This window comes from Aspergillus affinis (assembly GCF_023601865.1).
Source record: "Aspergillus affinis strain CMG 70 chromosome Unknown NODE_9_length_501208_cov_87_169129, whole genome shotgun sequence".
Classification (NCBI taxonomy): domain Eukaryota; kingdom Fungi; phylum Ascomycota; class Eurotiomycetes; order Eurotiales; family Aspergillaceae; genus Aspergillus; species Aspergillus affinis.
In genome coordinates, this window is record NW_026515790.1 from 128,311 (window position 1) to 153,233 (window position 24,923).

At 50.1% G+C, this 24,923-nt stretch overlaps 9 protein-coding genes across 9 annotated transcripts; 5 read left to right on the forward strand and 4 right to left on the reverse strand.

Annotated features, from left to right (window-relative positions):
* Positions 1–40: 40 nt before the first annotated feature.
* On the reverse strand, positions 41–1,147 carry eglD (putative endoglucanase; the record flags this gene model as incomplete). Its single annotated transcript, XM_053096163.1, has 1 exon — positions 41–1,147. The coding sequence occupies one exon, from the start codon at positions 1,145–1,147 to the stop codon at positions 41–43; it is 1,107 nt and encodes a 368-aa protein (XP_052959660.1).
* Positions 1,148–4,113: 2,966 nt separating this feature from the next.
* On the forward strand, positions 4,114–6,770 carry KD926_011650 (phenylalanine ammonia-lyase; the record flags this gene model as incomplete). Its single annotated transcript, XM_053096165.1, has 3 exons — positions 4,114–4,289; positions 4,414–6,283; positions 6,561–6,770. 3 exons carry the CDS (start codon positions 4,114–4,116, stop codon positions 6,768–6,770), a joined length of 2,256 nt encoding a protein of 751 aa, XP_052959661.1.
* A 555-nt stretch (positions 6,771–7,325) lies between these two features.
* On the forward strand, positions 7,326–8,132 carry KD926_011651 (uncharacterized protein; the record flags this gene model as incomplete). Its single annotated transcript, XM_053096166.1, has 1 exon — positions 7,326–8,132. The coding sequence occupies one exon, from the start codon at positions 7,326–7,328 to the stop codon at positions 8,130–8,132; it is 807 nt and encodes a 268-aa protein (XP_052959662.1).
* Positions 8,133–8,828: 696 nt separating this feature from the next.
* Positions 8,829–9,275, forward strand: KD926_011652 (NADPH-dependent 1-acyldihydroxyacetone phosphate reductase; the record flags this gene model as incomplete). The annotated part of the gene is made up of 1 exon (XM_053096167.1): positions 8,829–9,275. The coding sequence occupies one exon, from the start codon at positions 8,829–8,831 to the stop codon at positions 9,273–9,275; it is 447 nt and encodes a 148-aa protein (XP_052959663.1).
* Positions 9,276–10,117: 842 nt separating this feature from the next.
* On the reverse strand, positions 10,118–11,384 carry KD926_011653 (bZIP transcription factor; the record flags this gene model as incomplete). Its single annotated transcript, XM_053096168.1, has 3 exons — positions 10,118–10,209; positions 10,264–11,245; positions 11,307–11,384. The coding sequence occupies 3 exons, from the start codon at positions 11,382–11,384 to the stop codon at positions 10,118–10,120; spliced, it is 1,152 nt and encodes a 383-aa protein (XP_052959664.1).
* Positions 11,385–12,159: 775 nt separating this feature from the next.
* KD926_011654 (uncharacterized protein) lies at positions 12,160–16,552 on the forward strand (the record flags this gene model as incomplete). The annotated part of the gene is made up of 3 exons (XM_053096169.1): positions 12,160–15,870; positions 15,937–16,100; positions 16,174–16,552. The coding sequence occupies 3 exons, from the start codon at positions 12,160–12,162 to the stop codon at positions 16,550–16,552; spliced, it is 4,254 nt and encodes a 1,417-aa protein (XP_052959665.1).
* Positions 16,553–16,925: 373 nt separating this feature from the next.
* Positions 16,926–17,899, reverse strand: KD926_011655 (aromatic alcohol reductase; the record flags this gene model as incomplete). Its single annotated transcript, XM_053096170.1, has 2 exons — positions 16,926–17,789; positions 17,867–17,899. 2 exons carry the CDS (start codon positions 17,897–17,899, stop codon positions 16,926–16,928), a joined length of 897 nt encoding a protein of 298 aa, XP_052959666.1.
* A 3,952-nt stretch (positions 17,900–21,851) lies between these two features.
* KD926_011656 (GFA family protein) lies at positions 21,852–22,462 on the reverse strand (the record flags this gene model as incomplete). The annotated part of the gene is made up of 2 exons (XM_053096171.1): positions 21,852–22,274; positions 22,340–22,462. 2 exons carry the CDS (start codon positions 22,460–22,462, stop codon positions 21,852–21,854), a joined length of 546 nt encoding a protein of 181 aa, XP_052959667.1.
* Positions 22,463–23,626: 1,164 nt separating this feature from the next.
* Positions 23,627–24,884, forward strand: KD926_011657 (zinc-dependent alcohol dehydrogenase family protein; the record flags this gene model as incomplete). Its single annotated transcript, XM_053096172.1, has 4 exons — positions 23,627–24,043; positions 24,142–24,223; positions 24,368–24,635; positions 24,707–24,884. The coding sequence occupies 4 exons, from the start codon at positions 23,627–23,629 to the stop codon at positions 24,882–24,884; spliced, it is 945 nt and encodes a 314-aa protein (XP_052959668.1).
* Positions 24,885–24,923: the final 39 nt, after the last annotated feature.

Sequence of the window (24,923 nt, forward strand, 5' to 3'; positions counted from 1 at the left end):
AAACCAAGCCAGCAACTCATACCAACTAGGTCAGACTCATTTAAGCCTGAATGCACTGGTGGTAGTAGGGGTTCCACTTCTTGCAGATCAGGCCGCTGTCGCAGCCGGTGGAGCCGGTGAAGTTAAGACCACCGCACTGCTGGTAGATCTTGCCGGAGCCGGCGCCGGGGGCACCGGAGCTGGAGGGAGCAGCGGAGGAGGTGGTGGCGCGGACGGACGTGGTGAAGCTGCTGGGGGCAGGGGCAGGGACCTCAGGGGCGGACGAGGACTCAACGGGGGCAGGGGCGGCGGTCACGACGGCCTCCTGGGTGGTGGGGGCAGCGGTGATAGCGGCCTCCTGGGTGGTGGCAGCGGCAGCGGTGGTCGAGACGGCGGCGGGGGCGGTGGTGGAGGCGGCAGCAGCGGACGAAGAGCCCGAGCCGGAGGAGCCGGAGGAGGCACCGTCCCAGACGGCGGGGCCGGGGATGGGGTACGAGTCGAAGTCGCTGTACATGTCGAAGAGGATACCCTTGTCGTCGGCCTTGTAGGCACCGGGGATAGAGACACCGGCGGGGAGGGTCTTGGAGCCGTCGGAGGTGATCTTGACCTGGACACACTCCATGTAGAACTGAGCACCGCCCTCGCGGTTACCCTCGTGGAGGGCAATGATCTCGGGACGGAGCAGGTACTCGCCGGCCTCGAGGTCGGGGATGGTGACGGAGTGCTTGCCCTTGTTGGCAATCAGGTTGTCGACGGCCCACTTGTCGGAGGACTTGTCGTAGCCCTCCTCGGCGAGCTTAACCCAGCCGGAGCCGGCGGCGCCCTTCTTGGTGGGGGCGATGTAGGTCATGACTGGACCCTCGTGGGACGAGGCGATGATGTCGTCGCTGGCATCACGGCTGCTGTGGTGCCACTCGAAGGTGACCTTGTCGCCCGACTTGACGGAGATGGTCTTCGCGGCGGCCTTGTCACCGTTGACGTTGCAGGTCATGTCGGTGGAGGTGACATCGGTGACGGGGGAGTTGCTGGGGGGAGAACGGATGTAGCCAGAATCGGTGTTACCCAGGCCCTGGTCCTCGCCGTTAATCCAGACGGCGAAGACGGTGGCGTGGGCGTTGGCCATCTTAGCAGCCGCTGCCAGAGCGAGCAATCCAGCGGTGGTCTTCATTTTGAAGGTAAAAAAGAATGTAATGTCCGTAGGACGGTGGGTAAAAAAAGAGAGGAAGGGGTGAAAAAGAGAACGTAAAAAGAGAGAATGAATGCAGCTGTCCAGGCTTGAGAAACGAAAGAGAAGAACTGGTCAGAGGAGGCATCGAGCAGAGCCGTCTTTATACAAGTTCAGCTGGTGGACTCTCGTAAGATAGGGAAGCCCTGCCAAGCATCGGAGCAAGAAACAACGTTTCATCTAGAGCAATTGGCTTCATTTCGACGTCTTGGCATCTCCTCTGGCGGCGGAGACAGTCGAAGGCCAGACCTGCCCGAGCGAACGAGTGTAAGCGCCGTTATTAGACATTGGCTCCTGCCCTGGAGCCATTTCAACGGCTATATCCACCTGAGGGAGAGTGAACTCCGGTGGTTCCTGCGATGGTGTTGCGCCGGCGGGCTTGGCAGAGGGCCGTGTTTCAGCTTCATTTCACCTCGCCCGTCATGGCGAGGGAAACCCGCCGATCAGATCGACCCACGCGATCTGCCGTCACAGATTGTCTCTGCCGGCCGTCTCTTTGGTGGGAAAACTCCGATTTCCGAACGGTTCCTCTTTTCATTTCTTGCTTCCCCCTGCCGTCTCACGGAGTCAGGGTTCTGTTTTCAGGGTTTGAGGGTTTCGCATGGAGGCCCGAACTGGAGATGGATTGCGAATGCTTGTCCTGGACTGGGTAAATTAATTCGGCCCCAGTCCGAGTAAGACATTCAACAGGGAGTGGCCTCAGTCCAGTATTATCCGGATATTAGCAATTTAGCATAATCCACCCACTTTGCCTCCGCCAACTTTTGCCCGGCTGGTCGGCGGCAAACAAAGTACGGAGGAATACTGCGCCGTAGTCAGTTAGTCGGCCCGATGGCGGTTCGTAGATTAATTCAGATGAAGGGATTCATATAATCCATCACACCGCAAAGTGTTCGATCAATGAGGTGGCCTGACGCGCCCTGGTGCCTGTTGATCGTTGGCCAGAAATTAATCCCAGGGTCGCTCGCTCGGACGATCATGGCTGACCTGTCCATTTCTCCCATCAGCGGCGTTTACCCGTATATTGCACTGGTCGACGGCTTATGCCAAGGCAATCTACTACTGAGAGAAAGCAATATCGAGCATCGAATGGTCGCATGGGCTGACCGTTGACGGTGTCCTCCGTAGTGGTTAGCGAAATGATGGCGGCGTCCACAAGCGCCCACAAAGTCCTCTATCATCCCCTGCGAACCCCCTTTTTCTGGTGGAATCCTCCGGGTGGAATCCCCAGATGGAAGACGATGGAAGGCCAGGCAGGGACTTTCTTCCGCTCGGTCGGTCCTCGGTCCCCCGTATCCGTATGGACTATGGAGATGGAAGGCAGCAAAGATGAATGGCTCCTTCTATTCCCGTTCGCCTCGAGGACTCGGTTTCCCTAGTTTCCTGACTATTGCCTATGGCTTGACTGACCGCTGCTTTTTCTTAAAATAGGTTGCCTGATTCTAGACCTCGGACGTGGTGTGGTGCCAGATCTAATCGACTCGACCGACTGCTTTCAGGACCGACCGATGGCCGAACTTCTGCGTTGATGCTGGACTTTCGCGGTCGCTGCACAGCGTTGCGGTGATCGTCAATATATTGAAGTCACGAACCGAAAAAGAATTCACGAGCGGATCCAAGCCACGCGGTCGGTCGGTCTGGCATGACATGCATGGCCGGCTGCAGTCGAGTCAATAGCGGATAACAGCACACGTCGTTCTGATATTCCCTCCCCGACCGACCGACAAACAGACCGACCATAAAGGTAGGTTACACTGATGGTCTGAAAGAGAATTGAGATCCATGTGTGACGCGGCGAAAATAGAAGCATGGGAAATCACAATGATCTGTCCGATCGCATATCGGCGGCAATCACCGCCGCCGCAGCTCAACCCAACGCGATCGGCGAGAGTTCCTCGTGAAGCGTGTGACCTGACGAGCTAGTCAGGTCTGCGAGGCTGAAAGTCGAGTTTGCGTGCAAGACGATCCTGGTCAACCCGGCCATGGAGTGCCGGTCAGGACGAGGGCCTTTGGGTGGAATGCTGGCACCGACCGCCAGTGAACTGAACCTTGACGTGGACCAGCGTGCGAGGCCATGTGAGCGGAATTTCATCCCTTGAGTTTGATACATTCCTGGCGTGTCCGTGCCTGTCTTTGCGTCCACTTGCACTCCACGGTCTGCCAGGGCCTGGGGGGGCTACACCGCATCAGCGACCGGCTTGAGCCGGGACGTTGACCTCCTGGCAGTAAGGGATCAGATACGTCCACTGAGTACACAGTAATGCACCAAGCAGCGAGAAGACTCGAATGCGACCGGAGCCAAGTTCTGCAGGGCGCAAGGACAACGGCGGCCCCTTGCCATGTGCGTCAGCCGTGGATACGACGGCAGCCAGTCACGTTGCAGCCAAGATGCCCTAATGCGAGCTGCGACCACTTGGTGACTTTGTGTGCCCTGCGATTTCTGGCGGTCAACCCACGCATTGGACGAGCTTTCACCCGGAATGTTCGACGACTCGACCTTGCAGCGAGGTCTGTCCTGGGATTATTGTGTGGCATTGGGGTTTGAATGGTTGGTGATGGCCGGCTCTTCGTTGTATGGGCGGGCCATCCGCCGGTCGGTATGTAGGAGAGATCAAGATGCGATGTGTCGATCGTGGATGTGAATTGGGACCCTGAATTGACCAAACTAACCTGTTCCTTTTCGCTAGCGAGGCCAGTCACTTAGGTTTTTAGTCTTTAGTTAATGCATCTGGAATTCACTTCCTTACTCATCGCTCGACCGGCTCATTCTGCCTGCGTAACCTTATAAGTCGCTCTGTCCGTTTCCGTTTTTACGTTGATTTTCTCCTGTCGTGTTATCTGTATACCCCACTCCCTTTGTCCCTCATTCCCTCTTTCTTTGTCTTGTACATTGATCCTCCTAATTCACCATGGGTGAACCTACCGCCATCTCTGTGTGCCGCGATCCGGGCTGCTCCCCCGTGGAGTCCGGTTACACGGCGTCCGTGCTGGCCTCGTGTCAACGACTCGGCGCCCTCAAGGCCACCGAGGGTTTCATGCTGGACGGCAGCTCGCTGGACCTCAGCTCGGTCTACGCCGTCGCTCGGTACGTGTGGCTTTCCTGCTGGCGTCATGAAAATCTAGACCAGTGATCGTCTAGACCCGCTGCCTGAACTCCCCCAGACTCAGAGAATGAAACCGAGTGACTGACCAGACTAAAACCCACCCAGCCACGACGTGCCTGCCACCATCACCGGAAACCAACGTGTGCTGGACCAGATGACCCGCAGTGTGGATCTGTTGGGCCAGAAACTGTCCGCCGGTGAGACTATCTACGGCGTCAACACCGGCTTCGGCGGCAGCGCGGATACTCGCACCAACGACTATCCCGCCCTGCAGAAGGCCCTCATCCAGCACCACAATGCTGCCGTCGTGCTGCCCAGCGACCGCGGGGGTGCGGCTATCCCGGGCCTCAAGAGCCACAGCATGCCCGTGCCCGTCGTCAAGGCCGCCATGCTGACCCGCTGCAACTCGCTGCTGCGCGGCCACTCCGCCGTGCGTCCCGAGGTCGTGCAGCACATCCTGGCCCTGCTGGCCAACGGCATGACCCCCGTTGTGCCTCTGCGTGGTAGCATCTCCGCCTCGGGTGACCTGACGCCGCTGGCCTACATCGCCGGCGCCCTGGAGGGCAACCCGGACATCGGCATCTACAAGGACGCCACGGGCGAGGTGGTCCCCTCGAACCAGGCGCTGCACGAGCTGGGCCTGTTGCCGCTGGAGTTCGGTCCCAAGGAGGGTCTGGGCCTGTTGAACGGCACCGCGTTCAGCGCCGGCGCCGCCAGTCTCGTCCTGTTCGAGGCCAACCAGCTCGTCCTACTCTCGCAGGTCCTTACGGCCATGGGCACCGAGGCCCTCCTGGGTACTCGCTTCAACTACCACCCGTTCATCGCCGAGGCCCGTCCCCACGAAGGCCAGCGCGAAGCCGCCGCCAACATCTTCGGCTTCCTGACCGACTCCAAGCTTGCCACCACCGCCCACCCCGGCGACGACGACGGGAACGAAGGGCTCGCCCAGGACCGCTACGCCCTCCGCACCTCCAGCCAATGGATCGGCCCTCAGATCGAGAACATGGCACTCTCCCTCCGCCAGATCGAAGTCGAGCTGAACTCTACGACCGATAACCCCCTCCTGGACCCCGTGGAGCAGCTCATCCACCACGGCGGCAACTTCCAAGCCGCGGCCGTCACCTCCGCCATGGAGAAGACCTCCTCCGCCATGCAAATGCTCGGCAAGATGTTCTTCGCCCAATGCTCCGAGATCATCAACCCGATGCTCTCGAACGGCCTCCCCCCCAACCTCGCCCTCGACGACCCCAGCCTCTCCTTCGCCTTCAAGGGCGTCGACATCAACATGGCCTCCTACATCTCCGAACTCGGCTACCTGAACCACCCGGTCAGCAACCACGTCCAGTCCGCCGAGATGCACAACCAAGCCCTCAACTCCCTCGCCTTCATCGCCGCCCGCTACGCCTCCGACTCCGTCGACATCCTCTCCCTCATGGCAGCCACCTACCTCTACGTGCTCTGCCAAGCGCTGGACCTGCGCGCCCTGCACGTCGAATTCGTCAAGGCCGCCCGCCCGCAGATCGACGCCGTCAGCGCCGCCGTCGGCGCCACCGACCCATCCACCCAGACCAAAGTCTGGGACCAGCTCATGCACCACTGGGCGCGCAACAGCACGCACGATCTCTCCGACCGCGCCCGCGTCGCGGCCACATACACCCTCGGCAGCCTGGTGTCCCTCATCACGGCGAACGGGGGCGCCCTGCAACCCAACGCCGTCCCCGACTGGCAATCTCAAGTGACAGAGATCTTGACGACCAGCTACGCGACAGCCCGGGAACAGTTCCTGGCCACCCCGACGACGAAGGGATATCTATGCAAGGCGTCGCTGAAGTTCTATTCGTTTGTGCGGGAGACGCTGAACGTGCCCCTTCATCGGGGGATTGTCGATCATCCGACCGTTGAGACTGGGGAGACGGATAAGAAGACGATTGGGTCGCGAATTGGGGAGGTTTATGCGGCGTTGAGGAAGGGAGATGTGAGGGATGTGTTGGTGGATTGTTTTTAGGGGATTGGTTTTGGTTTAGAGGAGACATGCATGGCATGGATGATGGGGGTGTGAGGTGAGGTGGGGTGAGATAATGGTAATAATCTGGTTACGAATGGAGACGATGAGAGGGAAGAAGATGAGAGATGGATAGAACGATGGTCTGCGGAATATTTCTAATTTTCTTTTTTCTCTTATTACTACTGGCAATAGAAACTGCAAAACCGAGGTCGAGGACTCTGACCTGAGTGTTGATATAGTCGGTTAGGTTCATTACGAGGATGAGAACGACAAGCTCATTGGCGTGACATGGGGCGCAGCGTTTGCCCGGGGTCTGCGCGAGGGTTGGCTCACAGGCCATCCTTACACTGTAGGCAAAAACGGTCTTGAGGGATTGTCTGAAGGCCTAATGGGCCTTGAAGACGGAAAGAAGCAGAAGTTCTTGACATGTTTTAGCAAGGAGAAACCAGAATCATAGACCTTCTTACTATGGTGGAAGGTTCAATAGACACATCTTAAGTGCGTTGGGATGCATATTCTAGGGGTAAGACATTGTGGTCAATATTAACTTCTTTGCTGATTGATTACTGGGTCTTTCAAATTGCGGTCTCCGCCCCCCCCCAACAACCTCTTCTTGTATTCATTGTCTCAGTATCACATGTAGGTTGGCTAAATACAGGATTGTCGCTGATTTCAATCAAAATTGGATATGTGGGAGTTTTGAACAAGATTGCCCGATGGTGTTAGTTCGTTGCAAACATTCTGTTGACACGTCATGAGATCCAGAACCTCGGAAGAGGTGTAGATTATTCATCTTTAAATATTTGCTAACTATGTACTAGGAAGAGAGTACTGTAACTTAATTACGGGGATGTTCAGTAATCAAGGCCGATCGATCGATAGTTACGTTAGCGGCAAATTGATTAACGTAATCGGACACCGAACCGCCGGTGGTCCGCCGCCTCCCTCACCGCTTCAAATCGCTAGAATTCAACCTTTTATAATTCATTCAAAATTGAAGCTATTCAATCATATGGAAGGCCTATCTCGAGATAGGAGACTGGTCCTCGCTTGTGAGGCCTTTTATAAGGGCCAATTTGATTCTAAGCAGGCGTGTGCGACTGCTTTTGACGTCAAGATAAGCACCTTGAAAGGACGGCTGAAAGGAGTCAAATCTCGCACTGAGATAGATGCCAATTGCAGAAAGCTATCTAAAAATGAAGAATTGGTATTGAAGCGAACGATCCTAGATATGGATTCACGCGGCTATCCTCTTACTATCGCGAAGGTCCGCTATCTCGCTGAGCTTCTCCTATCTTCAAAATTGAAGCCGAAGCGACAAAATGAGGCCTTTATTAGCGAGCGCTGGGTTCACCGATTTACTCTTCGACATGAAGCCGAATTAAAGTCAAGATATACACAGCGTTTTGATTATCAACGTGCAAAGTGCGAGGATCCCAAGATTATAAAGCGGTGGTTCGAATTAGTGCAGAACACTATACAAAAATATGGGATTCTTGAACAGGATACTTATAATATGGATGAGACAGGGTTCCAAATGGGAGTTGTTTTAACTGCGAAGGTTATATGCGGCACTGAATCCCGTCAGACGAATGCAAGATCAATCCAACCTGGAAATCGCGAATGGGTCATTTCTATTGTTACAATTAACGCTACGGGTAGCGTACTACCTCCGCAGATTATCTTCGCTGGTAAAATGCAACAGGAGAAGTGGTTTGAAGCCCTGCCTGATGACTGGCGGATTAGCCTAAGCGAGAATGGGTGGACAAATGATAAACTCGGTTTTGAATGGCTTCAATTCTTCGACCAATATAGTTAGTTACTATCGCATCCGACGTACATAACCCGAGTACCAATAACTTAGCTATGAACTAAGATGAAAGGATTTCCAACATGGTGTGCGCGAAAGTCAGTGAGTGCCGGTAATCTATTTATAAAATGGATGATCTTCGGAGCACATTACTTTATTGTAATTTCTACACTCCAGCCTCACTTGTCTCACTTCAAAATTATCTAGCATCTTTGCTGTGCCACTCAAGGCTCACACAGTATTCTGATCACTGGGTTCGTTGCAAAAAGCGGTTCTCCCCTACCTTTCCCTCCCCACAGCAATATGGGCTGACAAGTGCTGCACTGTGTAGCTGCTCACCAGGTGGGGTTGGTCATGCTCTCGCCCTTGATTTGCCTCTCATGGCATGCGTGTTTTCGCGACTGCTCGTTCCACCAATTCTCTCTCCACATTAGCAGAGAAAGGTATTGAGACACATATGAACTAGACGTGATGAATGCGGATAGCATCACAGCGTTGAGGGATGAGATTTCTAAGCGGACTGGCGGAAAAGTAGATATGCTGTTTGACAATGCTGGGTCAAGTATATGTCACGTTCCATTTACCCTCATATATTCCTTCGACACTCTGTCAATTGATTCATTGTTTCACCTACGTTGACCACATTTTTCTGTCGCATTGTATGAAGCTCCAGCAATCGAAGCCGATCCTGCCCGTATACGTGAAATGCTCGATACCAACGTATTTGACCTGTTCAATATGGTCTCAGCATTTACTCCTCTTCTCCTAGCCTCCACTACAAAGCCAGCCATGCTGCAAGTCATCATTAATACCTCATCAGTCCTGGTACGACTGCAATTTGCCTTTTCGGCCGCATATAACGCCTCGAAAGCAGCCGTGACTTCTTACAGCGATACTCTCTGGATCGAACTTGGCCCACTCGGTATCAAAATTGTTACGCTCTTTATGGGTGAAGTCTCAACAAATCTCATGTCTCCTGAAAATATCTCCTTTGATCCCGTGAGTATCTACACCGTTGCTTTAGAGGGAGCCAAGGAGCGAAGTCGAAATCATGCCAAAAACAGTATGAAGCCAGAAGTGTTTGCCAAAAAAGTTGTTCAAGCTATCTTGGACAAACATTATAGGTATGGAAAGGGACCAATGCTTGGGTGATTTGGTTTTTGAATATCATGAGGCGGAGATACATGCTAGACAACGTCGTCAAAAAGAAGACTGGCTTTGAAAAAAAAAAAAAAAAGAAGTCCGAAAGTCTATTCTTGACAAAGCGAGAAATCTTTAGACGAAGGAGAATGTGTAGGTAACCCAATAATATGTTAATGTATCATCATCTGTGACATTTAGTCTAATCCTCTTAGGTTGCTTGTTTGGTATATGGGTAATTAGTCGGAGCGGGAAACAATAGATATCAAGGATAGTTTTTTGTTTTGGATCTCAACCCATTTGATTACAATGATATATGATTATTGCTTGTTTCTCTAGTCTACTGTTGAGAAAAACTACCCTCATCATAGCGTAATCGCCGGTCGTGGTGGTGGCCGTTGTGGCTTTCCCGCAGGATGGCTGGCCTTTTGCCCAGTATGAACGCAAAAAAAAAAAAAAAAAAAAAAAAAAAAAAGAAAAGAAATAGAAATCCTTCGGAGATCCAAAAGTGTCTGCAGCAGCAAAAATGGTAATCATGAGTTACTCAGTGATGAGGGATGCTGCATACGATGAAGCACTCTCACGCGCCATGATAGGAAAGCAATTTCAATGTGTGAAATCTTCAAGTCATTTAAACAAAATACAATACTCCCACCTAACTATAAAAAGCGTTTACCAATGCAATCGACCTACCCTTTTTTGACGTTTGATAGACTTGAACGGTACTCTCGAATTTGATCAGCCAAATGCTAGTCCCACGATGGATTTCATTATCAATAATATAAACAGGGTTAACAGCCTGCCGGCTTAAGAACAAACCATTCCTGAAATTATGCAGATGGGTACAAGAAGCTTCATAGTTTTTCTGCGAGGCACAATGCAGCCTCAACAGTTTGGCGTCGAAACACCGGACCATGTCCGAAGCAAATGCACTCAGTCGCGAGGTCTATATTCATTAGTTTTCTTTTTGAAGCCAATGTATCCCTCGCCAGATACTCACACTGAACAATGGCCGCAAGGTGAAGCGACGAAATAAGGCCTGAGTTATATAATGGGCGGCGATTCTCCTGGGTGTAAAATTCCCTCTCGCTGAGATATTTCTGTACATCACTGGCATCCAGCCACTCGCCGGCCTCGGGTGTGACAGTCGATTTCATCCCCTCAATCTGGGTCGCAAGCTCTTTTGGGGCATAGTAATCTCCCTTGGAACCCAACGGGGCAAGTACAGTGGCCATGAGATCAATAAGGCCTCCAGTTTTGTCATGCATTCCAGCGTTGAAACAGGAAATGAGATAATTACGCTCGGTTGGAGGCATGAACGGCCCGAAAACTTCTTGAATCTTCACGAAGTCGGTCGGAGTGTTGACAAGGAGTTGGTACCCATTGTGACAGCACGCTTTTACTAGATACTGTGCGAAATTCCACTTCTCTTCCTGGATCGAGCTAGCAAGAACAATGGCTGGGGAGTGACCAGGTAATGATAGTTTCGGAGTAAGTGACTTATTAGCGAGCGGAGCTATGGCAGCACTGATTGGGGGCATTGGTTGGCCTTGATTAAAGGATGACTGTGTGTATAAGGGCGGCGGCTCAGCCCATTCCATCGGGGTTGGTGAGTTTCCGGCAAGAGCCCTTTCATTTGACACCACTCTTGCGCGACTATCGCCGCATCTTTCGTCCTTATCAAAAGCAGTGGATGAAGTGGCACTAAGAGCCTTGACGAGAGCCCCTTCATGAGGACTTGCACATCCAGTCTCCGCAAGCGAAAGGTGTTGCTGGGTTATATTACGGAGGGCTGACATGGCGTGCGAATGCTTTCCAAGCAGACCAGTTTCCAAAAGGAGGTTACTGAAGGTGAGAAAGGACTGGCTGAGCTGCTCAATGCCACCCTCAAGCTCGTGGACACGATCCTGCAGGTTGCCAATGGTGTTCTCCTTTCGCCTGCGATACGCTTGCTGTGCGATGCGTAGCTGTTCGCGACGCCTCTAAACGGGAATCAGTCATCAAATATCTTTTTTTTTTAAAAAAAAAAAGAATTTCACCCACCTCTTGTGCTTGTTGGCGGTTAGGTTTCCGATGACACCCTTCCTTCCGCACCCCGTCTGCTTTGTGTTGTTCTTCCATGATTTGGTGGATTGTGCTGGCCTGGCTGATAAGGTCAAGTGGATCTAGTGTTCGTTAATAAAAGTAGTTAAAAGGCCATAAGGGGCTCATTAGACCTACTAATTTTGATTATTCATTATCCCGAGCCGCCTCAGATCCTCGGGCCCTGATAAGTTAACATTTGGTGGCAATGCGATAATGTTGAGTAATCAGAAATACCTCCCTCGCACGTCAACCCCGAGACTCCTAATGCGCTTCAGCATACACACGGAAGAGATAATCTCTTTTCGACATTGACCGTCGGCGAGACCAGTATATTGAAGTGTAAACAGGTCTTGTCAATAAGACTTGGTATAGATTCTAGATAAGTGTGTAGTTCTAAGACCGGAGTTAGCTAAACAGCCGGGCGGTTGAGTAATCGTCAGCCCTTGAAAGGGGTCCACATGGATCCTCATTCCTATGGTTTGCTCATAATTCTGCGGAATTCAAAGGCTAAGTAACTAACCCATATCATTCTGTGAGGTTGAGTAATAGTGACCCATTTTCTAGACGGAATGATTACAGTGGATCAACTTAAGCTAAAATTCATGCAGAACTGGCTGGACGTGTCCGAACGAAGTTATTTGAACAGCTTTAGCCCTTAGCCTCATGTATCCTACTTCCTTTTCTGATCGTGTCGCAATTTGCTTGTAGGTTTCTTGCTTCGTACAGCTGCGGACCTAGTGGCTCAGTTCGTACAGATCTCCTTGGGCCCCTCCCCCTATTCTTGCGTTGACAAGAACTGCAAGGTCTCCAAATGGCTCTCTCCACGTCAAGCACCGACAGCAATTTGGAAAAATCCTCCAACCCGGACAAAACGACAGATCAAACAAAAAACATGGATGTCGCGCACATGTCGACAGAAGAGGTGTCGCCCAGAACCCAAACAACATGGCACATGACCGACGAACTTCAGGGCTTGAAAGAGCGAGATGCGCAAAATGGCGAGAAAGCCCGGAAACTTGGGGTCACCTGGCAGAACCTCACTGCCAAAGGTCTCAGCAGCGACGCCACATTCAACGAGAATGTCCTCTCACAATTCAACCTCATCGGAAATCGCGGTAGAAAAGCTCCCATGAAAACAATCATCGACAACTCCTATGGCTGTGTTAAGCCCGGAGAGATGCTGCTCGTCCTCGGCCGCCCCGGATCAGGGTGCACAACTTTGCTCAACATGCTCTCGAACAACCGTCGTGGCTATGCAGAGGTGAGCGGCGACGTTGTCTTTGGAAACATGTCTGCCGAGGAAGCCAAGAATTATCGTGGCCAGATTATCATGAACACGGAAGAGGAAATATTCTTTCCGACATTGACCGTCGGCGAGACCATCGACTTCGCCGCCCGTATGAAGGTTCCATATCACCTACCACCAGGAATGAAGTCGGCGGAGGAGTACGCTCAACTCAATAAGGATTTTCTTCTACGGTCGGTGGGCATCTCGCACACTGAATCCACCAAAGTGGGCGACGCGTTCACTCGAGGAGTCTCCGGAGGAGAGAGAAAACGTGTTTCCATCCTCGAGTGCCTGACAACCCGAGCAAGCGTCTTCTGTTGGGACAATTCCACGCGTGGTCTCGACGCCAGCACAGCTCTAGAGTGGACTAAGGCAATTAGGACGATGACCGACGTCCTTGGACTGACCACTATCGTTACCCTCTATCAGGCTGGCAACGGCATCTACGAGCATTTTGACAAGGTGCTCGTCCTTGATGAGGGCAAGCAGATCTTCTATGGTCCACAAAGGGATGCAGTACCTTTCATGGAAAATCTTGGGTTTAGGCGCGACTCTGGTTCTAACCGAGCAGATTTCCTGACAGGCGTGACCGTTCCAACAGAGCGCATGATTGCGCCAGGCTATGAAAACAAATTTCCTCGGACTTCTGACGCAATCCGTGCCGCCTACGAATCGTCCGTTTTGAAATCCAAAATGCTAGCCGAATGCTCCTATTCAGAAAGCAAAGAGGCGGCGGAGAACACAACCATTTTTAAGGAGATGGTGGCTCGGGAAAAGCATCGCGGAGTGCCCGAAAAGTCACCTGTCACCACAGACTTCGTTTCTCAGATCAAAGCCTCCGTCACTCGGCAATACCAAATCATGTGGGGCGATAAGGCAACGCTGATCATGAAGCAAGGCGCCACAGTCATTCAGGCTCTGCTAGGCGGATCGCTTTTCTATAATGCCCCAGATGACTCCGTTGGTCTGTTCCTCAAGGGTGGTGCTCTATTCTTCTCTATCCTATACAACGCCCTTATCGCTCTCTCGGAAGTCACCGACTCGTTTACTGGTAGACCTATTCTAGCCAAGCATCGTTCATTCGCTCTTTATCATCCCGCGGCCATCTGCATTTCCCAGATCGTCGCAGATATTCCCGTTCTTTTGTTCCAAGTGTCGCACTTCGGCCTCGTTCTCTATTTCATGGTCGGCTTGAACCGCACTGCCGAAGCCTTCTTCACCTACTGGATCACCAATTTCATGACCGCCATGTCCATGACGGCCTTCTTTCGACTAATTGGTGCCGCTTTCCCGACCTTTGACGCCGCAACCAAGGTCTCTGGTCTTATGATTGTCGCTTGTTTTGTCTACATGGGGTACATGATCATAAAACCCGAGATGCATCCTTGGTTTGTGTGGCTCTTTTGGATCAACCCTATGGCATATGCATTTGAAGCTCTTCTTGGTAACGAGTTCCATACGTCAACTATCCCCTGCGTTGGACCAAATCTCATACCCAACGGCCCTGGTTATACCAATGGGGAAGGTGGCCAATCATGTGCTGGTGTTGGCGGCGCTTTGCCTGGCGCAACTAGTGTCACCGGTCCTGAATACCTCGCATCCATGTCATTCAGCCATAGCCATGTCTGGCGCAATTTCGGCATCATCTGCGCGTGGTGGGTGCTATTTGTTGCGCTTACCATCTTCTTCACCTCCCGGTGGAAGTTACCCGGGGAGGGTGCTCGGAGCCTACTCATTCCCCGAGAGCAGCAGTATAAGTCGCAGGGTGTGATTCTCGGTGATGAGGAATCGCAAATTTCCCTGAAGAGTCTGCCAGACTCTGGAGTAAACACCTCCCAAGAGACTCTCGGAAAGGAACTCAACGAGAACCGAAGCATCTTCACCTGGAAGAATCTTACCTATACTGTCAAGACACCTTCGGGGGATCGAGTTCTCCTTGATAACGTGCAAGGATATGTGAAGCCAGGCATGCTCGGTGCGCTTATGGGGTCTTCTGGTGCTGGCAAGACCACTCTGCTCGACGTCCTTGCCCAACGCAAGACTGACGGAACCATCCACGGATCGGTGTTGGTTGATGGCCGACCTATCCCAATCTCTTTTCAACGTTCCGCTGGGTATGTCGAACAGTTGGACGTGCACGAGCCTTTGGCAACCGTCCGTGAGGCCCTCGAGTTCTCTGCCCTTCTACGTCAGCCCCGCGACACACCTACTAATGAGAAATTACGCTACGTGGACACTATTATTGACCTCCTAGAGCTACGGGACCTCGAGTTCACGCTCGTTGGTCGTCCGGGTGCTGGTTTGTCCGTTGAACAGCGCAAACGTCTTACTATTGCGGTCGAGCTCGTCGCAAAACCTAGCATTCTTATTTTCCTAGATGAACCTACGTCCGGCCTTGACGGCCAGGCCGCATTCAATATCGTCCGATTCTTACGCAAACTTGCCGGGGCCGGACAAGCCATTTTGGTTACCATTCATCAACCATCGGCCCAGCTCTTCGCGCAATTCAATACACTCCTCTTGCTCGCCAAGGGTGGGAAAACGGTTTACTTCGGCGATATTGGAGATAACGCAAGCACTATCAAGACCTATTTTGCCCGGCATGGAGCACCCTGTCCGCCCGAAGCTAACCCTGCCGAGCATATGATTGACGTGGTATCAGGTGCTGCCTCTGAAAATACTGATTGGAACAAGATTTGGCTAGAGTCGCCGGAGCATGACCGGCTCTCAACCGAGCTAGATGCTATGACTACGCAAGCGGCTGCTAGAGCGTCAGGAACCGTTGACGATGGGCACGAGTTTGCAGCTTCGATGTGGACTCAGGTCAAACTCGTAACCCACCGTATGAACATTTCACTGTTCCGAAACACCGAATATATCGACAACAAGTTCGCCATGCATATAAGTCTAGCGCTACTCAACGGCTTCTCATTCTGGATGATTGGGGATCGCCTCACAGATCTACAGAAAAACCTCTTCACCGTCTTTAATTTCATTTTTGTGGCGCCCGGAGTGATCTCCCAACTGCAGCCTCTTTTCATCGACCGCCGCGATATTTATGAGACGCGTGAGAAGAAAAGCAAGATGTACCACTGGGCTCCCTTCGTTGCAGGTCTTATCATCTCGGAGATCCCATACCTGATTGCTTGCGCCTTACTCTATTATGTTTGTTGGTATTTTACCTGTGGACTGCCTACTGCACCCGGAAATGCCGGTAGTGTCTTTTTCGTGGTGGTAAGTCTTTCTCCGTGTTGCTGACCGCGGTGTTTGAGCTAGACAACTGATATGGAAAACTTATAGATAATGTACGAGTGCCTTTACACTGGTATAGGTCAGATGATTGCCGCCTACGCTCCTAATGCGGTCTTCGCATCGCTTGTCAACCCGCTCGTCATCACGACCCTTGTCTCGTTTTGTGGTGTCATGGTGCCATATAGCCAGATTGAACCGTTTTGGAAATATTGGTACGCATTACTTGCCTTCGTTAGCACCCGAAATTATCATTCCTAGTTTAGTTTCTAACCGCAGTCGCTACAGGATGTACTATATCGACCCTTTCAATTATCTCATGAGCTCGCTGCTTATTTTTACCACGTGGTCCAAAACCGTCACATGCACTCCTGATGAGATCGCCTTGTTCGACCCACCAGTCAATCAAACCTGTGCTGAATACCTTGCCACCTACCAGCAAGGCATGGGGGTAGGAACGAACCTCCTCAATCCCAGCGCGAATTCCGATTGCCGCGTTTGCCAGTACACCACCGGTGGAGACTACCTCAAGACTCTGAACCTCGCAGATGAGTACTTTGGCTGGAGGAATGCCGGCCTTGTTGTCGTTTTCGTACTTGGTATCTACGGATTAGTGTTCTTCATGATGAAGCTGAGGACGAAGGCTACCAAGAAGGCCGAGAACTAGGTTGCCAGGATGCTAGGGCGACAAAAACGTGACTGCATAGTCCGGCGGGTCGCCTACCCATGCCACTCTCGCCTAGCTTGCTTATTCTTTTTTCTTTCTGACTGGGGGCCTTTGAATTGCCTTTTTGAGTGAGCTTCACCCTTTTTTAGGTTCAGGGCCCCAATACGTCGTCAGTTGTGGAGTGCTGGCTTAGCATGAGAATGACGACGGATGCGTTAGTATTTCGGCCCACGTTTATTATTAATATTATGAGAGTAATTTAGCTACCAACAGCGCAAATAATATACTCATGAGAATTTCAACGGTAGTCAGGTTCTGAGATAAAAGTAGACCGGTAGATGGACACCTGAATTAGTGTAGTCGACTAGTGATGTCAAGCTCCTTGGAGTACATCTCTGACGGCGCTCTCAATATTTTCTTTGGGTAGTCCCATCCGGTCATTCCAAAGCTGACCATGCTGTCTTGAATCGCCCAGACCTGGTTTACCGAAAGCCCCACCCCTGGTCAAATCCATGATCCCTGCGAAATCCCCGGATGCGAGCCTCTTTCTACCATTCGCAATAACCTCCTCGGATGTCGTGTGCGTTAGAGTCCATTTCTGACCGTCGACCTTTTCAACTACCTCAAGGATATCTTGCTGAGAGACGTTGAAGGACGAAACGAAGACATGCTTGTTCTCTGTCTCATCTGGGTTTTCAAGCATTGAAGCCAGCGCCTTGCCGACTGTGGACAACGTGGTGGCAGTGAACACCGAAGTGCCATCATCGATGAGAGTGACAGACTTAGAAGCGAGCTCAAAACCGAAAAACCCGACTTTCATAGACCAGTCAAACCATGCGCCAGTCACAAGGCTCGACCAGGACATTTTAGACTCTTTTGACCGGAGATAGTCGACTGTACCTGCTTTAGCCGGTAAAACAACTGGGTTTAGCTCCGCAAATTTGGGGTCCCGCGAAAATGGCCCGAACTCGCTGGGGACAAATCTCTTCACTCCGGCAGCGAGGGCGGCATCAATAAACTTGTTTTGGTCCCCGGCTACGTGACCACCAACCATACTAATCACGACATCGTGGCCTTGCATGGCAGATATGAGCGAGTCTGGGTCGTTGTAATCGGCCCTGACGACAGGCACGCCTTCGAGAACTTTGGGTGTAGATTCCTGGCGGGAGAGAACGGTGACTTCAAATGAAGACTTGAGGAGTGCATGGATGGCCGGAGGCCCAAGATTTCCGCCTGACTGTAATGTGTTGTGAGCAAGATGTCCATCGGCCGAGTTTCTTGATGGACCGAGCGAGTAGCAGAAATGAAACTTACTCCAATAAGCAAAACAGTCTCGAATCGGACCATGATGGATAGAGCTGGCGTTGTAATGGTGATGAACCGAATGTAAGATATACCAGTATAAGATAAAACTATTCCACTGAGCAGGAAAATAAATGGTATTTTGTGCACGGCGTCCGTGCTATCTATGCCATTGAACCTCCATTAGCTCGGACAACGCCCCATCGTGCTGGTATTGCTGTGTCTTTATTCTGAGATGAGAAATCATTGTCATGGAATTAGCCTTGAGGTTAAATGGCTGCAATCAAGCTCCAATGGCAGTTAATCAATCGGCACTTGTTGAATAATCACACTATCTTGATTTCTAACCACAGGTCCAATGACCATTGGCTTGTCCTTATAAGATAGTGAGTCGATGATGTCACGTCCTTCCACTTCGACTGTTTCGGGCTGATGTTACTTCCTCCGTAAGGTCTTTCCGCGACAGTCGATTTCATGTCATACTCCACTTCTTAATATTTATCCCAACTTCACTGACGTATTTCACCACCGAGTCGGCCACACTACCGGTCCTCGCCCATTCAAAAATTATCAATTAGCATATATCAGCAAAAAAGAACTCAATTCAACCTAAGCAGCGATTCTTCCACCGATTGATTTTATAGCCAGACTTCTAACACCCACTGCACCTTAGCGGGTCCCCCTTTACCAATCATGAATTTTAATAGGGCCTGGAGGCGATTCAACGGTTACTATAGTAGATAATCGCTTGTAAAGCTAAATGACGATCTTAGGAAAAAGTGAAGTTACCACTTCACTAGTCAGTGCTCTCGCGCCAAGACAAGTTTGTATGGAAAGGAGCATTGCGAATGTCGGAGTACGTTGTGCTCTGATTCGAGCGTACTTTTCGGCCCACAGCTAGCATTATTGATTTTTCATCACTCCGCTAGCCGCGATAAGGGAAAATTGCAAAGTTGGTCCTTTAAATTTGGCGCCCGTATTGATTGTTTCAACTCAAGAACAATGAACATGTCGCCTCTTGCCTACTAGCTCTTTCATTGAAGTTTACTAGGTTAAATCTACGTGTAGCCTGGCTACTGTAGCATTAGGGGCCATCTAGCAACTTGTGGGAGGAGGCATGTCCGTTACATCATCTTCATTAGGGCTCCGAAAGGAATACAGTTCACGCGAGTTTATCGATAAGCTCGCGTGAACCGTTCTGGGTGTGGTAGTGTCCATCAAGACTGATTAATAAGCCGAATTATTCGCATGACCCACTTCCAAGAGGTCAGGTCACCTGTATTCACGCTACTTCGCCAAGCCATACACCGCTTCATGAGCACTCATTATGTTAAATATCGCAGCATCAGCAAGTTCTAGGAATTACACTCATTCTATGATCTCAGGCCGACCATTGACCTATTGTAGAACTAGCGCATACCGTATCTCTTGGAATCGACATTATTCGCCAACACCTGCCCCAACGCGTATTGAACAAACTTATATATACACAACGTGTAAAACAGGCCAGGTAGCAATATCGTGGCCGAATTCATGGTCAAGTCTGGTCTTCTAGGCCAGTTTCAGGGAGCCGATCCAACGGCATTAGACGCGGAGGAAGGGGGTGACGAAGAGGCGGAGATATTGATCTCCGAGGACAGTGTGACGGAAGAGGAAGAATGGCGCCCAGTAGGAGTGCCGTGCCAGGTCTAGTGTTACCCCTTGATCCAAGCGTGCGCGTGAGCGGCAGCCGACGGATTGGACGTTGGAGAGAAGAGGGTGTGAAAATGGGGTGTACCTTGTGAAGCGGGACCCGTGTCCTACCTGCGACAAGGGGTAAGTGACGTTCATTTTGGCTTTCCTTTGTTTTTTCATTCTGTTTGCATCTGTGCATTCTCTTTGTTCCTCTACAGCGAACGATTCTGAAATCACTTTGCGGATTTCGAATCAATCGTCCAGTGGGGCTGGGGGCCACTTCGCAGCTGTCGGCAGGCCTGACAGCACTCCCGCATAGCAGCATATATATAGAGCAAGATACATCGGGCAAATGAATACGTCATCATCATAGAAATGTGTTGTGACGGTAAATGCGCACCACTTGTAATTTTATGGTCAATATATGTTGGGATATCAGCATGAATGTACGGCTTATAGAAGCTGAACATTTCAAGGCATGAATCGGTCAGCGTAGATCCTTCCATCTAGAGCGTAGTACAGGCAATATTTTCAGCTATATAGGGGATTTCTCAGTGTAGTGAGGAAGACCACACTTAAACAATCTCAGCGGTCTATGGCGTATTTGCACCAGCATCATCGTACCCTTGATATTCAACAACATATATTTCTACTACTAGATAATATGTTATCGAGGACTCCTGCCACCACCGCCCACCTCGACATTTGGATAGTTTAAAGAATGATAAGATGCAATCTCAAACTCACGTTCTACTCGATACAACCAAGTTTCCTAAAAATTTCTTGCGATGATACATGAATATCACCGGGAATATTGTGTTGACCCTTGGAACCCAAAACAGTTGTAAATAATAGTAATTTATTAGTATGAAACAGCAAGTTTATGCAGCTTGGCATGGCCTAATTAGGTCAGTTATGCAGAACGGTTTTTCTGCGGTTGACCGCGATCTAACCATGCGGGTTTGCGGTGCGGTGCGGTTGGGCTTTGCCTACCCATGAACCGGTTGTGGCGAGGTCTAATCTTCGTCTACTTCCTCTTCATCACCTTCCGTATCGTTCGTTCGGTAGTGCAATGACGGCCAGCCTGTCTCTGCTGTCTCCGCTAGCATACCTTGTGATTGGTATATGGTCTCAGATACAATAATACCTTCGACATCTTCACCCTCTTCCACCTTTTCATCATCGCTGATTGGTGAGGCTTACTCTTCATTTACTTTCAGCGCTTCACCCTCTTCAAGTGCCTCTTGACTCGCTCTTCGTCGTCTTTTCCAGGCGACACCACTGCTGTCCCTCTAAATTGACTTCTCTGAGCACATATACATCATCAATTCTTGAATAGTCGCTTCATGAAGAGACCCTCGACGAGAATGACAGAGATCTCGAGCACTATTGGAAAGCCTTTCTACACCCGCGCCGGTGGCCGGAACCGAAAGGAAGTCGCGTGCAAGCCGAGACACAAGGAGGAATTCACGCTCGTATTCTCTCCAATATAGTCGAGATGGAAAGGGAATATTCGCTATCAGAAGTCAGTTGGTCGCCTGATTGTAGCAAGCCAGTTACCCTTACCTTCTCTGAGGTACTGATTCATCTCGTCATGCTCTGCACCTTTGTGAGGCATAGATTCATCGACTGCTTCAAGGAGCCGAACAAGTTCCGAACCTTGCAGCGCCGAAGAGCGATGGACCATCCGAAACAAAGTCTCGGGATTTTGCTGTTGATACTGCATAAAACATGTTCTTCGGTATTCACAGTACCTCTGTGAATTACTCTAGGGGCAAGTAGAATACTCCCTGTCACCAAAGGCGGCGACTTTTTTTGGGGAGCAAGTAGAGTTCTTGTACCGTAAAGAAAGCCATCGTCACGATACGTCTTCTCGTAGTATTCTTCCAAAGATTATCATTCGGCTGTCGAAACTGTGGCAGTCATACCCTTGCCGGTTCTTTGATAAGGGTGGCCATTACTCAGCACCAAATACTAAGCAGACCCTGAGGCATGAGCTCAATATTCCAAATAAAAGATAAATCTGCTGTTACCTATCTCGTCGAGTCACCACTCCACTCTCCCACTTATGCAATTTGTTTAAAGGCCTTCAGTACAGTACCGGTACCCGAAATTTCACATCGCAGATCTTGCCCTTTTGTTGTCCAGTCACTGTATGGTGGCGACTTCAAACAGAGGCAGAAATGACTGTTATACATATGGATGTTGTCTAATTAAACATAGGAGTCAACTTCAATAATCAATATATTGCTGATACATTGTCCAATAAACAGAGCTGCTGAGTTGAACCTCCAATCAGGTTACTTCAGAACAATCATGTTACTTAAAGTTCTGAAGACTCAGTAGCCTTTGGAATATACTTCGATCCCTCCACCTGCTCAACGCCGTTCGCACCACAGAGCCATCCCACCCGATCCTTCGTATACACCTCAAACCTAGGCTTCAATTTTGTTTCATGCAGATTGAAATCATCCACTGTGCCGGTACGCAAGATACTGTGTCCCGGGAAAGCATTACTGACACGGTACATGAGCGTACCGCACGTGGAACAGAAACAGTTTGTCATAGGCTTGCCAGAAGCAATAGTTTTCGACTGTTTAAACTTCTTGAGTGTTTCTTCACCTCGTATATGTTTGAGGTACGTGTCTGCGACGATGAAATTGGTTGCGAACATAGACGCGGTGATTTTGCGGCAGTCTGTGCAGTGGCAGGTGAACGTGTCGATTAGGCCTGGGCCTTGCGTTGGCTGAAATTTGTTCGTGACATGAGTGGGATATAGGTGATTGTATTTGTAAATTTGGAGACACTTACAAATGCCAACTGCACTCCACCACAGTAACATGTGGCTGTCGCCTGATCTTCTTTTGTCCAGCCATCGTCGGCGCACCCGGCAAGAGGTATGTAAGGTTCGGCTCCCCCAGCTGCAGCTGCCATGACCGTATCTCGCTAATAAATGTCAAACAGAGTATTATATGATATAGTCAAGACCGAGGAAGGGAACAACAGGGAAAATATGGGCTAATATACGTGTACATTACGTTCCCGTTCCGTTCCGCTCGGTCTGCATCGGCCGAATTAATTATTAATCCGGCATCCCACCGGGGTGCTAAGTAACATCCAAATCAGTTTTCATCGACAATCTCTCATAGTTGGATTCCGAACATGACTCCGGCAGGCGCCCATCAGTTCAACGTCCCCAAGTGGTAATGTAGAATTTGTAATTCATCCTCCACCAATCTGAGGGAGACATCGCAGTTCTATGCGTCTGCGGCGAAATTCCAAGCGGAGATGATGAAGATTAGGGCTCCGAAAGGAATAAATGAATGCGAATATAGGGTGAATACAGGTGACCTGACCTCTTGGAAGTGGGTCATGCGAATCATTCGGCTTATTAATCAGCCTTGACGGACTCTAGTTATACCCAGAACGGTTCACGCGAGCTTATCGATGAACTCGCGTGAACTGTATCCACTATGACCTATTCATATTCATATTCGCATTCATATTATTCATATTACCCATTTTGCACGCACTAATGGTTCATGTTCGACTTGAATTTTGCACGGGATATCATCACAGTCTCAGTTACGCAGGAAAATATAAGAACCCATCACCGCCACATGCTGATATGCTATACCTGAGGCTAATAATAACAATAGAATGCATACCGCCCCGTACCACTGAGTCGCGGGTAACCGGAAGCTTCCAAGCGAGCTTGGCCAATTGATCATCTTTATATTCGGGAGGATATCAGGAAACGTAATTATCTTGATATAGTTACCTGTCATGAGAAACTTCGTGGTTTATTCTAGCTATGCAAGCTAAAGGGCAAACGGGTGAGTTATAAAGGTGCAACCTTTCATTTGCGATTTTCGGTTGCATTCTAGAATCAATCCCTTGATTCATGGAAATGGAGTGCTGGTGGGAGACTCCGGTGGGAGCTCCGTAGGTGTCTGGCTACAACTATAATAATTAATATTTCATCATATTTGTCATCACATTGATGTTATAAAATGATGACGTTCGTCCAGTAGAGCAGAACACAACTCATCTTCAGAGCAAAACCTATCTTTAAAACAAACCACCACTACCACCCCCATGTCTATTCCTCAATCATACAAAGCATTTCGGCGGACTGCCGATGGCTCGACTGTTGAGATGACAGAGGAGAAGCTGCCATCATCTCTTGGGCCCACTCAAGTTTTGCTTCGCATCTATGCTGTCTCCCTCAATTACAGGGATGTTGCAATGATGAACGGAAAGTATCCAGTCCAGGTAATTGACCGAGGTATTCCAGCCTCCGACTGTGCTGCAGAAGTTACAGCGGTTGGGTCTGGAGTGAAGGATTTTAGTCCTGGAGATCATGTTGCGCCTATTTTTGATTTAAATTGCATCAACGGAACCGAGGACGCAACAAAGGTTTTAGGTGGGGATGTTGATGGTGTCCTACGACAGTACGCTATTTTCGACCAAAATGTGTTGGTTCAGTTGCCCAAGCATCTTGCTTGGGAGGAGGTAGGTTTCTCTCCTTTTCTTTCTTTCTTTTTTCTTTCTTCCTCAAATAGCCTTAGTCCAAGATGAATGTATACTGAACTTTTGATGCTTCCTCATAGGCGGCCTGCATTGTTTGCGCAGGAACAACTGCATGGCTAGCACTTGATATGCCGCGATCTAGTGGCACTGCGCTGCTTCAAGGTAAACCTTCTTGTTATGCCTTTGGATGAAGCAAAGAAAGCTAATTTGGAGAAGGGACGGGGGGAGTCAGCATGTTTGCGCTACTTATCTGCCTGGCAGCTGGCATCCAACCGATTCTAACATCTTCGTCTGACAGAAAGTTAGAAAAGGCACAGGCTCTAGGGGACGCAGGGGTAGTGCAAGGCATCAATTATAAAACCCACCCTAACTGGGACGAGCAAGCACGAGAACTTACTGGCGGACGAGGTGTTGATATTGTGGTTGACAATATAGGCCCTACCGCTATGAAACGGAATCTCTCTTGCCTCGCTCGAAGAGGTTTTGTTTCTCTTGTCGGGTTTCTAGGAGGGTTCAAGACGGACGAGCGTCCTGATGTACTTGGGCCTGTGCTACTAAAGAGCGCGACAGTAAAGTTTGTTTCTGCCCACCCCTACCTGACTCCTGATCATGGCTGCTTGTAATGATACTAATCTATTTCTTTAGGGGGATGAACCCGGGCTCAAAGTCTGACCTACAGGACCTTTGCAAGTTTCTGGAAGAAAAGGCAGTTCGACTAGGGCCTTTACTGGATGATACTATCTTTTCTTTTGATTGTTCGAAGGCTGCATTCGACCACCTCTATGGTGGAAAACATATCGGCAAGGTTGTTATCCGAATTTGAAATCGGGCGATTACCACATATGCCATTTATACAAAAGCG